General features: G+C 37.0%; 2 protein-coding genes across 3 annotated transcripts; both read right to left on the reverse strand.

Annotated features, from left to right (window-relative positions):
• Window positions 1-3,078, reverse strand: LOC107767562 (pentatricopeptide repeat-containing protein At5g03800-like). Its single transcript, XM_016586600.2, has one exon. The coding sequence runs from the start codon at window positions 2,845-2,847 to the stop codon at window positions 175-177; it is 2,673 nt and encodes an 890-aa protein (XP_016442086.2). The 5' UTR covers window positions 2,848-3,078; the 3' UTR covers window positions 1-174.
• A 1,122-nt stretch (window positions 3,079-4,200) lies between these two features.
• On the reverse strand, window positions 4,201-12,037 carry LOC107767563 (putative serine/threonine-protein kinase At1g54610). 2 transcript variants are annotated; one of them, XM_075238454.1, is made up of 8 exons: window positions 11,809-12,037; window positions 10,938-11,431; window positions 10,547-10,831; window positions 10,118-10,435; window positions 8,446-8,673; window positions 6,716-6,816; window positions 5,322-5,436; window positions 4,201-4,821 (listed from the first exon to the last, which is right to left on the reverse strand). In XM_075238454.1, exons 2-8 carry the CDS (start codon window positions 11,340-11,342, stop codon window positions 4,534-4,536), a joined length of 1,740 nt encoding a protein of 579 aa, XP_075094555.1. In that variant the 5' UTR covers window positions 11,343-11,431; window positions 11,809-12,037; the 3' UTR covers window positions 4,201-4,533. The 2 variants fall into 2 exon arrangements, with proteins under 2 accessions (XP_075094555.1, XP_075094557.1); XM_075238456.1 differs by having other exon boundaries at window positions 11,866-11,999.
• Window positions 12,038-14,999: the final 2,962 nt, after the last annotated feature.

Consider the following 14,999-nt stretch of genomic DNA (forward strand, 5'->3'; position numbering starts at 1 on the left):
TTTGTAGACAGAGAAAAGTATTTTTGTTAAACTGAGTGATCAAAAGTTCTTTACATGGTGTAAATACATTCTTATTGCTGTATATCTAACAACAGGTTTAAAAACCTTACCAACAAAAACTTGAAATCAACAATCAAAACTACAGCTAGAATTATCAAAATAGCTAATTTTTCATCACCAATTATCCCTGCAGGAGCATTTACCATTTACAAAATGATGAAAACCTGAAGCATCTCTTACATGTATATCTCTCTTGGTGACAACTGAAACATATTTGAAGAATGTATGGCAGTCACCACAGAGATGCACATTCTTCATAACACGAACGGGTTTTCCAGGTCTCGTCATAAGAAGCCCAAAGGTTACAGCTAGTTTTGAACTGTGGTAGAACAAGAAGTCTTTCTTTTGATGCTCCTCTACTTCGTGAAGTACAAAACTTGTATCAGGTACATATCCAGCTTTCAGACACTCCGGAATGAGTATTTGTAAGCCACTGTATATGTCTTTTGACTGTGAATGCAATTTGTCTCTACCAAAAAAGGAGTGAACCTTATCACCAAGTATGATCCAACTCCGTCCTGGTATTTTTCGGAAACCCTTTTCCCTCATCTCTGCCCTAACAAGTTCTGAACACTGCCATCTTCCGGATGCTGAGTAAAGATTTGACTTCAGTATGAACGTCGAAGGATCCCGTGGCACAATAGAAAGGATTTCCTTCATCGCCCTTTTACCAATGATAGCATTCGCATGTATCCTGCAACCATCAAGCAAAGCATGCCAAACAGAAGCCTTGGGCTCAAATCGCATTGCACTAATAATCTGCTCTGCTTCTTCAAGCAGACCCCAATAACCTAACACAGCTACAAAGCCTGCATAATGCTCCGAGGTGGGTTCTATGTTATATAACGTTTGCATTGAGGAAAAGAACTTTTGGCAACAATCAACTAAATTTCTGGAAGTATGTCTATAAGCTGATATCACAAGGACACAGGTAATAGAATCTGGGTTTACTCCTAACTTCTCCATCTTCGCCCACATATCCAATGCCGCATCGCCCTGCCTATGAAGGACATAGCAAGTCAACAAACCATTCCATGATACTAAATCATGTGTAGGCATAGCCTCAAAGGCCTTAATTGCACTTTGCATCTCATCACACTTAGAGTACATGCTGATCATGGCATTCCCAACACCGGTATCAGACATTAAACCATGTTTCAAGGCATAGCAATGGATTTGTTCCCCTAACTTTAGAATCCCTAATGTTCCACAAACACCAAGAATAGTGGCTAATGCAACTTCATCAACAACCAGTGATTCTTCTGAATGCCTGACCAAGAAAAGAGAAATAGCTTCTTCTGGATGTCCATCTCTAGCATATGCACACATCATTGATGTCAATGCAATTGAATTATCATGGTCAAGTGGAGGCTGATGAAATAACTTTTTGGCATCATCCATTCTCCCACACCGCGTGCACATATCAAGCAATGCCGTCTCAATACGATCATTTGATTCTAAACCAAGCTTGAGGATGAATGCATGAATCTGTTCGCTTATCTTCCTTTCCATCACCGACCCACAAGCATTAAGAACACTGGTCAACGTAAAATCAGTCAATTCCAATCCTCCCTCCAACATTCTACAAAATAACCCCAGTGCCTTAAACCCTTCATGATTTTGAATAAATCCAGCCAAAAGAGCATTATAAGAAACACAGTTCCTCTCAGGCATGCTGTTAAAAATCTCCATCGCAAAATCAACATAACCAAATTCCATATACGCCACAATCATTTCAGTCCAACTAAAGACATCCTTCACAGGCATCCTCTCAAACACATCCACTACATTTTTCAAGGTTCCACATTTGGTATAAAAACCTATAAGTGCATTATTCACACTCAAATTACCATGTAATCCACTTTTAAGAGCATGCATATGTAGTTCTTGGCCTTCTCTGACCGCCAAACAGCGGGAAGATGCAGCCAAAAGCGTTGAAAGAGTAAAATGGTCAACTATTAAGCAATCATTTCTCCTCAATTCACGGTACAGTTCGAATACTCTTTCATACATGCACTCTTCAACCATACACGAAATCATAGTGTTCCACGAAACAATGTCCCGTTGTGGCATATCATTAAACAAAAGAATCACAGATTCCAGTAAACCACACTTACTATACAATCCCATAAGTGCATTAACAACATAAGTATAACTCAAATACCCTAATTTGACAACAAGACCATGTACTTGACAACCTAACTCAAGATTCAACGAACGAATACAAGCAGTCAAAATAGCAACAAATGTATATTCATTTGGTTCAATACCTAAGTCCCTCATTTCAAGAAACAGCTCAAAGGCTTCTCTTTGACGATTCGACTTAGCAAAAGCCGATATAATTGCTGTAAACGACACAACATCAGGGCTCAAAAGCGAATCGAATACTTTCTCAGCAAGATTCAAGTGACCAAGCTTGAGATAAGCCGCAATTAAAGCATTTTTCAAATAAACATCCTCTTCTTCAAGTTTGAGAATTGAAGAGTGAATAATCTTTGCGAGTTCAACATCACCACACCTAACAGAAATACGAAGCAAATTGGCATAATCTATCCTATTAGTGTCAGCAGCTACTGTGACATTAGAGTCCTTAAAATGCTGAGGGATCAAAAGGGGTTGAAAAGGACGAGATTTTGAAGGGTATTGAAGGAAAAAGGAAGGTTTTTGCTTATATTTGGTTTTCTTGGTAGTTGCTAGGCTTGAAGTGGAATGAAGGTTAAAGGGTCCAGTAGGACGGAGAAAGGAGAGAGGAATAGAGATGGTGGGGCTGTGGATAACGGCAGCCATGAAAGAAGAAAGGCGCCAAGCATAGTCAAGGAGCTGGAATCGCTAAGCTAAGTTTGGTGTGAAGTGTATTTCCACTGTGTTTTTTTGGGGGGGTTTATGGCTATCCAAGAATTGGGTATCCATATTTTTTCAGAAGGGTTTATCTTTGTTTTCTCAGTATCTTCGTAAGTGAGAAGCTTAACTATCGGATAAAGTTTTGTAAAGGGGTTTTGTAAGTGGTGGGAATTCCACTTTACCCCTAATGGTTTTGGGTGTTGAGACTTATTCCCCCTAGAAGTTACTATATCCTTCAAAATAACAGTATACAATTTATATAAAAGAAAACGGTCTTATAAATATCTCATAAGTAATATATGGTATCGATAATTTACATATTAACATAAAGATTTCTTTAAAATGAATTATATAAAAAAAATTGCAACGGATCATATCCACGACACATTTTGAACTGTTTATCTTAAGTCTTAACTTACATGGGTATAAGAAAAAATATTTGTTAGAATGTACTCCGCGCCTAATTGATGTTTAACTCGGGGCATTTTCCATTATTTTCTTTAGATATTGAAGGAAGATGAGCTCAATTAGACCAATTTACAATTTGTGCAGGTAAATGTACAATTTCCAATTATCTATTGGTAGCTCAAACTACCGTCTAAGGCGGAACCATCATTTTGTTTATGTGCTATAATATTCTAAACGAGATCAGAGACACTTATAAATTACTGAATAGAAAATAATTTACGAATTTTCCTGTAGCCATTATGATCTGAAGTAACGAGCTCAGAGACCCTTGTAAATAACCTCGAATAGAAAATAATTTACGAATTTTCCTGTAGCCATTATGAGTTGATGTCCACTAACACAAAAGAAAAACTAGAACTAGAATTTCTTGCTCCGCCTCTTTTAGCACAAAGTAAGTTAGAAACACAAAGGATAATGGGTTCATTCTTGTTATTTGTTTATAGCTTCTTGCATACCTACAGTAAGGAGACAGGACCATTTTGGTTCGGAAGTTTTGGACTTGAAGTGGAAGGCAGAACATGATATTACTGGTTGGTTCAGCTCCTCATGACCATTTCAAAAGGACTCAGTAACACGTAGAGAAAAATTGGAGCTACACTTCATTTAACCCATCTGTAAATTCAAACATCTGTTTGCAGTTTCTCCTAAAAGAATTACATTAGTGCAAACTGTTTTCAACTTCGTCGTTGCAGGATAAAACCAACATCACCAAAAGTTTAATGCCCAGACCTATAAACATAGGAGTTTCCCTTTTCAACAACAAAGAACATGGAAAATTGTACAGAATGTCCAGGATTTGGGTAAAGTAGACATGCAACTGGACTGCGGTCAGATAGTAAAATTTTCCACTAACTGCAAAAGTCAAACATCCCATCACAAAGAATTAACTCTGGAAATACTAATATACATGTAACTGGGGAGCTTCTCGCCACCACAACAAATGGAGCAGTCAAAAACTAGAAAGATCCTTCTATATTTGGAAAATGGAAAGGAAAACAATGTTTCAGCTCTGGACATGCTATAAACCCTTCCCTGGAAGGTGCATAATCACAAAATGCTTCAAAGTGTTGCCATGGCCAAGCCCCACTTTTGTTATCTCCAGAATAGGCCATAGAAACACTCGTCTGAAGCCCGATCTGCTGCTACAGAAAATGCTGTTGCTTCTCATCTTTTCCTTGTCAAATGCTTTTTGGCTTCCCTAGCATCACCTGCAGTATGCTTCTTCCGCCTTCCACCAGCTGAAGCAGGCTCTACTAAAGGCCCCGACCAATTCTGTACAGGTTCTTTTGAATATGTGAATGAGGTCGAACTGAATGGCACATCAGGAGGGACAAGGCCAGGATCAATGTGATGTGAAGCACCCAATGGAACACCAAGTCCTCCATCCTGGTGTGGTGGGGGAAACTTCTCACTCTTGCTCTTTGCATTTGCATGTGTGATTAGGCGCCGCCGCTGCAATGTAAACAGATTGCCAAAATACCAGTTGAAGAAAATCAATGGAACAAAAAATAGAAGTTATGCAGTAGTCATGTACATGCAAAATATAAGTTATATGGTGGACTATAAACCACTGAAACCTGGCAAATAGAAGGCATGTATACCAAATAAATAAAAAAGGCTAATGACGTCAAAAAAGTGCCAAGCCTGAAACTTGCCGAAGTAGAACGAACAAAAGGAACAATCACTTCAAACAAGTTGCCCAAGAAGCATAACAGAAAAAACTGATGGCTACTGTCAATTCCACTATAGACTGGCAAATCATATTTCCAGAACAACTACTTTTCAAATCTGCTTAATTGACAGTTAATATGAAAACTTGGTTCAATCTTTTCAAATTTTCTCGGTGATGAAAGGAACAAAACAAATGATAATGAAGTAATGAACATGGTAAATAAAAAAACAAATTTATAACTGAACCACAACAAAGCAGGAGACTTGTCATAGAGACATACATCAATATTAGCTTGAAGTTCAGCATTGGCATCTGGAGCAGGGCCAGCACGGGCCCGTTCACGATGGCGTACTCTCTTAGTACCATCTCCCTGAGCTTTGTTAGCAGCTCTTAGCCTGCACAACAAGATGAAATGAGCAGCTATACCACATTTGTCACCTCTTCACAAGCATTGAACAGAACCCAAAGGAATGGATATTACATATAGTTATTTCCAATCAGGAAGAGAGGATGAAATTAAAAATATCAATTGCATCCATACATTATTGAAGTTAACTGTTAAACACAATGGGAGAAGAATGAGATCTTGAAAGATCAATTGCATCCGAGCATAGTACAATTAACAAGAAAAACAGCATTGACAAATTGACAAGCCAACTATTAAGTCCAGGTCCAGTACTCCACAAAATAATTATAAAAAGGTATAAAAGGTCAAGAGCAATTCTAATTCATGGTCAAAATAATGGCTTGATTAACAGAATGCTACTTTTTGTGATGAAGTGTTGAATTAAAGGTTTTAAGCTATAGGGCATGCCTAGTTGATTAAGATAATCTAGAGGGCTACTTAATGTAATTGAGCATAATACTCCCTCCGCTTCAATTTATGACGTATGTGTCTTACTTTCTTTTGGTTTGTCCCAAAAAGAATGCCTCTTTCTCTATCTAGTAAATTTGCAATTCCAACATCCCCATTTTACCCTTAATGACACTCTCTTATAGATATGATATGACATATATAAGATCACAAGATTCAAAAGGTATTTTTGGTATGTTATACCCACCTTTAGTTCAAAACCAAAAGAATCAATTCTTCTTTACATTCTTAAACTTCTTGACCAGTCAAACTAAGAGACACAAAATGAAGAGGAGTGAGTATATGTAAGGTTGAATCCTGGCAGAAAGAAATTCTCCAAGTGGTTTGTGCTGTAGGAGATCTACAAGCATGGAGAGCTCCTTGAAGTTTCCCCAGATACATGATGTTGAGCTAGAGGAGAGGTATTCTGTGATGTTTTAAACTAGATGGTAGGTCCTGCTTAATTAGACAAACTAGAAAAAGGGCCAATGTAATTGAACCTAATATGTGTAAGCTTGAAAACTGGCAGAAGGAAATTCTCCATCTGATTGTACCCAGAGCCCATAGGAGATATAGAAGGACAAGAGCTCCTTCAAGTTTCTCAAATACATGTCCTAACAGATGGCTGGCATAAGTGCTCTCACTCATTAACTAGTTCAAGCACTTTTAGTTTGCTTAAACCGGAAAGGGGACTATGAAAAACTATGAAAGCAGGCCCACACGCATTATGTAACATTCTACCAACATTAAAGAGCTTGAAGTAAAAGTGAGGAAGGCAAACAGATGCCTGATTCACACTACACAAATAAAAAAGTGCTGACCGTCTAGCTTCATCATCCCGCCGTTTGGCATCCATTTCTTTGGTCGGAGGATACTTTGGAAGACTAGATGGATCACAAGCATATGGCTCTGTATTGAAGAACTGCAGAAATAGAATGTCATTAACCATATAGAAGGCAACATCAGGAAAATACAAGTGAGAAAACGTTACCCAAAATAAGATGTTCAGGGAACAAAGCAGAATATCACAAAAACACACATGCTAAACCAAAACACCTGGAAATAGAATTTGAGGCAGTGCTGCACCAAAAAGGGATAATAGGAGGACAAGTAGTTAAACTAGTTCGCCGCCATACTTGTCCCCCTCCTCTATGTCAAAGGAACCAAACATTAAGGATTTTCAAAGTCAGTTCACTAACAATCCCTTCATCCAAATTTGCTCGACACTTTTTTGCTTATTAAGGGTCAATTTGACCAATTTTAGAGCTAAATCAGATGACATTAGATTATCTTTTAAATTTATAATTTTAGATTGTTGGGAGTTGTGAACTCGTGATTACGTAAATAAAAGTGTGCTCTCTCTAACAGCTTAAGCTTTTAGATGAGATGATCACACAACTTTAATATGGTTTCAAAGCAAGCAAAGGTCCTGGATTCGAGTCCCACCACCCTTTAACAAAAAGAATTACCATGTGCTTGGCCCATGGGAAAGAGTAAAGCCCGCATGTGAAGGAGTGTGTTGAAGACATAATTACATAAATAAACTTGTGCTCTCTCTAACCGGTTAAGGTTTTAGATGAGATTGTCACACAACTTTAATATAGATAATCAAAAACTAAATAAGCGGCTGCATAAATTGCAAGTTTCCTCATATCAGCAGGGTAGGATACATCTTAAAATGTCTGTCAAAATTCACTTAGTTATGACTCTTTGCAGGCTAAAAGTGGAATATTTTAGTATAAGGAGAGTGATCAAGATTGTCTTTTCTTTGAATAGCCTGCATCAGCAAAATGTTAATTACTTACTGCAGACATTCATTAACCTTTTAGATAAGGTGCAGACATTCATTAACCTTTTGGATAAGGTGCAGACATTCATGCTTATTGAGTTATTTTGACCAGAGATCCCAATTTAAACATCATAAATAGCAATAATCTGCCAGCAGCAGATGAAGTACTGAAGTCCCAAAACATTGATTAATTGCTAAAAATATTCACAAGAGAACCTGAACTTAAAACATCACAAGTTAGCAGACAAATTTGCCACGAACAGTAGTAAAAGTATGCAACCACTAACAGAAAAAGCAGAGCTGAGAGTAGTCTTATAATCAAAATATATTACATGGGCTGAATTCCATAATAACAGGTGTCAGGCTATTGACAATTTCTCTTTTACATCCACAACTACAAACTACAAGACCTCCTAATTGAAAAAGCACACTGATGGAACGCGGACCCATCTAATCTACTTTATTTCTATGTCACAGAAAGCACAATTTTCATGCGAGCATACCAGGTCAAACAAATGGGAATCTCTTCTGCCACTCAAGCTATACTAAGTAACTCTTCACTAACTGCATATGCATACCTCAGTAGTTATCACACAATAAGGCTCTAAAACGTACTCACAATCTCTCTAATTAGTGATGCCAAGACATTAGCATAACAAAAGGCATACTGTAGATTTCTATCAGCAACAGATACTTGTTGGTGAGAGGAGAACCAAGACAACTTAGTATAACAAACACTCTGGAAACAGAAAAGCTACTCACTTCACTTTGTAATGCGTCAGTTGCCGTCTTGCGCTCAGCTGGATCAATTGCAAGTAATGTATCAATTAGCGGAAGTGAAGACTGAGGAAAATCTTTAAAAGTCTCCCTAATGCATCGTTTGTAGGGTTCTCGGGGCTTGAATAGTGTTGCATTCGGCAACTTAGACTTCTTCCAGTACTCCTCTGATGGCGAGCCACATAGTTTATATATCTTATGCAGTTGTTCTACCTTGGTGACATAAGATATTGTTGTTAATAACTCATGCAGGAAAATGGAAACAGATATGTGTTCATACACATTCCAAACAAGCTTAAATAAGAAGACATTTTAACGTGACAATTAGTATGTCTGTCACAAAAATTCTATATTGTGTAAATAGGACAGCCCGGTGCACTAAGTTCCCGCTATGCGCGGGGTCCGGGGAAGGGCCGGACCACAAGGGTCTATCGTACGCAGCCTTACCATACATTTCTGCAAGAAGTTGTTTCCACGGCTCGAACCCGTGATCTCATGGTCACATGGAGGCAACTTTACAAGTTACGCCAAGGCTCCCCTTCAAAAATTCTATATTGTGTAGCCTTAAAATATAAAAATAAATGCTAATTAGAACAATCCGCCAGACCCGGCACTCCTGATTCAAAATAATCCCTACAAGAGACAGTTTAGAACTATGGATGACAAAAACAACATCAATTTAAAGCTAAATGCAATTTTTCCGCAGTTTTCTTTCAATTTTAAAACGACTCAATGGGAAAATGTCATCTTTATAAATGATGTTAGGTTATTATGCAATAAGAGCAAGAAAAACCAATGTTTACCCTTAGCAATTGCTGTCGAGATGATATGCACTCAGCCTAATTACTAATGGGAGGGAACCCATAAACTCTTATCCAAATTGAGAGCATCGCTTCAAAGATAGTAAACAATCATAAAGACTCTTTTTTTTTCCATAAGCAAATAGATCATCCTAGTCGATTTCACTGAATTTTGTATGTTGATGCCATGAGCCTTGTAATAACAATGGATCACCCTAGTTCAAAATTTGGATTGCCCATTTTGGGATTAGCCTCCTCTACAAAATCTGACCATTCATATATGCAGCAACAGGAAATGCATACAAGTGCTCAGCAACGAGAGAGAGAGAGAGAGAGAGAGAGAGAGAGAGAGAGAGAGAGAGAGAGAGAGAGAGAAATCAAGTTCAGCTATTGTCTTCGAAATATAACTATTTACTCCCAAACAAAAGGGGTAACAAAGCTCAAGAAACAACTGGACTGATTCCAAGATTTCTCTATAATCCTAGGGATCCTTTAGATTAGAGAGATGTCCTTAAATGAAAATGACCAGCGAAGGAGCTCGATTTAGTTAAACTCTATTTTCAATACAATATATCAAGTTGTTATTTAGAGTCACCTAGCTTAATTTTCACTCCTCGAGCTAAGTTCCAGAAAGGAAAAAATCAACAAAGCAAATATTTCTCTATCAGCCAGCGGAACACCTAAGCCATTAGGACTCTTTAAGTTAAAATTAATAAAGGAAACATATTACTACTCCCCCAAAGGAAAGGAAAAAAGGAAAGACAATACAGTCGATGCAGAAAAAAGCATCATATTAACACAAAGGATTAACAAGAAGAAGATTGAACAAAGAAATATATCAAGAAAAGAGGAAGTACCTCAGTTCGACCCGGCATAATAGGTTTTCCAGCCAATAACTCAGCTAAGATGCAACCTGCACTCCATAAATCAATGCCTACGCTATAATCAGTAGCACCTAGAAGCAGCTCTGGTGGTCTATACCACAAAGTAACCACTCGACTAGTCATAGGATGCTTATGCCGAGGATCAAAAATAGTGGCCAATCCAAAATCAGCAATTCTGAGAATGCCAGAATTGTCAAGAAGAAGATTTGACCCCTTAATATCACGATGAAGCACATGACGATTGTGACAATGCTCAAGGCCAGATAATAGCTGATGCATGTAGCATTTAACCTGCAACGGGGGAACAATAATCAGCTAACTCTAACTACAACTGAGATAGAGATGGTCTAACTCACACCCCTCATTCTTCAAAGCAGAACTTCTACAGTGCAGCACCCTAACCTGTGCTTCTGTAAACTTGATCTCTGGACTTGCAGCAAGCCCAGCCAAATCATGCTCCATGTACTCAAATACCAGGTATAAACTACATGACATTCTTGAAGTAACCAAACCTTCCAATTTGATTACATTGGGATGATCTAGTCGTCGCAAAATGATAATTTCTCTAGCCATGAATCTCACACTCTCAGGTTCTAGATTGTCAAAACGCACTTTCTTCAGAGCAACAATTTTACCAGTTATGGTGTCTCTCGCTTTGTAAACGTTACTGTATGTCCCTTGACCAATCTATTGAGAACAGAAAGAAAGAAACATAGACTGTTAACATCAACAAGCAGAAGTGTAATTCAGGAGAATAGAAATGTATATACACAAAAACCAATCTGAAAGCTACCTTATCGATTTTCTCAAAAGTGTCAGCACGTCGAGGGAGCCAACCATCAATTGCTTCCCCAACATGAGCAGAAAGCCAGGATGGCCATCCAGCAGCAACCTGCTCCCCATGTTTATGCTTAGGTGGATTACTTAATCTTGGATCAGGCTTTGACCTTCTCCTTTCTTTCCTAGGTTTTTCGTCATGTTCCGCCTTGTCCTCCTTCTTAGTTACATCACCTTCATTGGCTTCCACAGCTTCATTATCAACAGTTACATTTTCCGCCCCCTTGACCTCTAAAGTTTCAGTAGATTCAGCAGCACTAATGCTCTTACTCTTCTTCTCATAATTCACACCTTCCCTCTTCTCCTCCCTGCCGTTGTGTACTAAGCCTGATGAAACCTCCCGACCCAGAACACACCCCATCTTTCAAGTCTACACTTCATAACTCAACATTCTCACTGAGTAACCAACTAATTTCCACAAATCAGCTCAAAGTCTACAACTTTAACCACCTAAAATAGCAATACGAGAGTACATCATTAAATTGGCCAAACAAGGAAAAGGAGTAAATAATTAAATTGGCTAAAGAAAACAGAAAACAGTAAATCATTAAATTGGCACAGGAAAAAAAAAAAAAAAGGAAAATGAGCAAATCATTAAATTAGCAGTAGTTGAACTGCCTACTTAACATTACAAGAAGAATCCAAAGAAACAATTGCTCAATACCGGGCAAAGTTAGGTGAATTTTTCCGGGGTGTGGTCAATTGGACAGAATAATCACAGATTCAAGCATAATCACCAAATAATAGCAAAAACTCATAACAGTAAACTCAACAACTTATATGAATCAACGATCAGCAAAAACACAAAAACAACCCTTTTTACTTACTTGCACTGATCACACAATTTCAGATTCACAGTGAAACCCAAAAATCAATCTTTTTACCTAACCCAAAACAGAACCACGGTAGAGCAGCAAAAATACAGCTAATAAAACGATAAAACCCTAATATCCAAAATTGATGTAACTGCAACCCACGTCCACAAGCAAGAAAATGACAGTCTTTGTGCAAGTGAAAGTGAAATAAAGTCCAAAAAAAGGGGTAAGTGGAATTTACGAGAGAGAGAGAGAGAGAGAGAGAGAGAGAGAGAGAGAGAGAGAGAGAGAGAGAGAGAGAGAGAGAGAGAGAGAGAGAGAGAGAGAGAGAGAGAGAGAGAGAGAGAGAGAGAGAGAGAGAGAGAGAGAGAGAGAGAGAGAGAGAGAGAGAGAGAGAGAGAGAGAGAGAGAGAGAGAGAGAGAGAGAGAGAGAGAGAGAGAGAGAGAGAGAGAGAGAGAGAGAGAGAGAGAGAGAGAGAGAGAGAGAGAGAGAGAGAGAGAGAGAGAGAGAGAGAGAGAGAGAGAGAGAGAGAGAGAGAGAGAGAGAGAGAGAGAGAGAGAGAGAGAGAGAGAGAGAGAGAGAGAGAGAGAGAGAGAGAGAGAGAGAGAGAGAGAGAGAGAGAGAGAGAGAGAGAGAGAGAGAGAGAGAGAGAGAGAGAGAGAGAGAGAGAGAGAGAGAGAGAGAGAGAGAGAATCATAAAAGAATCAATTGGACAACTAATCTTTCAGTATTATGGACTACAAATTATAAATATAGAAAGAGATGGAGTGGGAGGGGGGTTGGGTGGGTGGGTGAGAGCACTCTACGGTAAGTTATGTCATATAGTTTGACTTACACGAAATTTAGAATTAAAAAAATTAAACTTGTGCTCTTGAAAACTTAAATTATATAAGTTTTTGTGGGACTTTTAATTTATTTGTCTGACTGTAAAATGAGTAAAATAAAAAATTTGAAATTAAATTATTTTTAAATATAAAAATATTTTTTAAAATATATTTATTAGGAGATTGTGTCATATAAATTGAAATAAATTAAGTGAATTATGTGAACCGTCTCATCTAAAAAACTTAGATATCATAGAGGAAACACTTCGATTTAATTAATTATGTATTAATAGCTAGTACATTGTTGCTAAGTTAGAATACCCCAAACAATATCATTTGAACACTTGGTTAAATAAGAATTTTGAACAAAGTCAAACGAGAGCGACAGGGGCGATTAGAGAACGAATGGAAGATAAGAGTGCGGGGCAAAGAGTAAAAAATGGGATGAGGAAAGGCAAAGCTATTAATCTACCTCTGAGGTAAAGGTGATATTTCACCTTCAAGATTTCGATTAATTAAATCTTCCGCCCCTACTTCTACTAAAGCTACCTCCTCCTTCATCGTCCTTTTTTATTTTTTAGCTAATACTTCCTCTTTATACACAAACTTTTTTTTTTAGGGTGTGCTGTAATAAGAAAGATCTTGCTACGACCATACCGATTCTCTCAACGCTCTCTTTTTTTTTTCGCCTATTAATTATTTTGATTCTTTTAGTGTGGGCTAACACTTTCTTGTGATCCTTAGAATCAAATTAGTAGGCTTTAAGATGAATATTGAACTATTTGTGACTTTACTGAAAGTCAAAATAATGGACTGTGGGACAGGGAGAGAAGACTGAAGAGGAGGGTCTTTTTGGAATCACGGGCGAGATATTCTCCAACAAAATGGAATTCTTTTCTTTAGTACACAAAAAGTAGTCAAAATCATAATTAGATGAAATCATAATTCATAATTCCATTTGTTAAAAAGCCTAATTTCGCTTTTAAAAGAGATTGAATTTGCAACTGTACTGAAGTGGTGTAAGACACTTGCAATATCAGAAACGGTTTGACCCGCTGTAAATTGTAATATGTCATTTCTATTCTAAAAAGGCATTCATTATTCTATTAAAGAATACATAATGATATACTCGTAAAAAAAAAAATTATGATTAATAATATTAAATAAATTTGTTAGTGGGGATTGGGGAAGTGTGAAGTTGTAAATGAAAGTATTACGGTGATAGTTAGGCTATGTAGATAAATTTTATAACATCATTTTAATTTGATTAATTCAACTGTCTCTATGGATTATATTGAATTTTTATTTCATATTTATATACATGTAACTAACATCTAGATATCCAATTTTAAAACGGCTTATGATTCCTTATTATCTTCTTTTATTTTTTCTTTATAACTTGAATTGTCATTATATTTAGTTAAGAGATGAAACTTGTTTTGCCCAATGTTGGATTAAAACAAATTAAGAGAAATTTTACTTTGAGAATATCATTAGAATAAACATATTTTAAAACCAATAACGAACATGAAAATAGAGAAAGGTTACATTTTGAACAAAATTACAAAAGTTGAACTAAATCCGCGTATATTGAACCCCTTTTACGTATTTTTAATATATAATTATAATTTATGAATAATGATGTGTTTCCTGCTTCTAAATTTCTAAAATCATTAAAAATGACGAAATCTAATCTCTGAAATTGCATGGCAAATGAAGATGAAATAGAAACATATCACCATTTTCTTTCCCACGCTACCCACCCTCTTTCTACTTTATATAATAAGAGAAAGTTTTTGGTACGACGAAGGGCATTTCCGTAATTGCAGCTTGGGTAAAAGGCAAGTCTTACTATGTAATACGTGTCGTTGCTCATTTGGTATTTAATTTGAAGTGTCATTTCATGATTCCACTTTTATTCAGCTTTTATGTTTGCTCTATTTCTCTTTCTATGGTAGGTTCCTCTTCTTCTCTATTTCCTTCTTGTTTACTTTTATAGTTTTTAATTTTTTGGTTTCCTTTTATATTTTATGCTCTTCTCTCTTTCACTAGTTGTAGTAATTCTTTTTCTTCTTTTCTTTTTGCTCACTTTTTTGAATAGGGTGCTGTGTTTTTCAATCTTCACTTTCTTAGAGTTCATCCATTTTGTTTGGTGTGAGTTCTCTGTTTTCGGAATCGTTTTGTGTAATCTTTTCTTTCTTATTGCAATTTCTTTATTTGTAATCTGTGTGTATATTTGTAATCGTGTCTATATGCATGTTCGTTTCCTATTCTTTTTAATAATGTCTTGCTAGATTTGTACATGCATGTTAGTAACTGTTCCTGATTTATACGTGCATCATGTCATTTTGATGAATTTTGTCTTTGTTACCAACTAC

Source organism: Nicotiana tabacum, chromosome 19 (genome assembly GCF_000715075.1).
Source record: "Nicotiana tabacum cultivar K326 chromosome 19, ASM71507v2, whole genome shotgun sequence".
Lineage (NCBI taxonomy): Eukaryota > Viridiplantae > Streptophyta > Magnoliopsida > Solanales > Solanaceae > Nicotiana > Nicotiana tabacum.

Excerpts from the sequence above, each read along its gene's own strand:
- LOC107767562 (XM_016586600.2), bottom strand. The coding sequence starts at position 2,847 with ATGGCTGCCGTTATCCACAGCCCCACCATCTCTATTCCTCTCTCCTTT.
- LOC107767563 (XM_075238454.1), bottom strand. The coding sequence starts at position 11,342 with ATGGGGTGTGTTCTGGGTCGGGAGGTTTCATCAGGCTTAGTACACAAC. Across the intron at positions 10,832-10,937 it reads CTTTTGAGAAAATCGATAAG|ATTGGTCAAGGGACATACAG; the intron begins GTAGCTTTCAGA and ends TGTTCTCAATAG. Across the intron at positions 4,822-5,321 it reads AACTTCAAGCTAATATTGAT|CGGCGGCGCCTAATCACACA; the intron begins GTATGTCTCTAT and ends TTTACATTGCAG.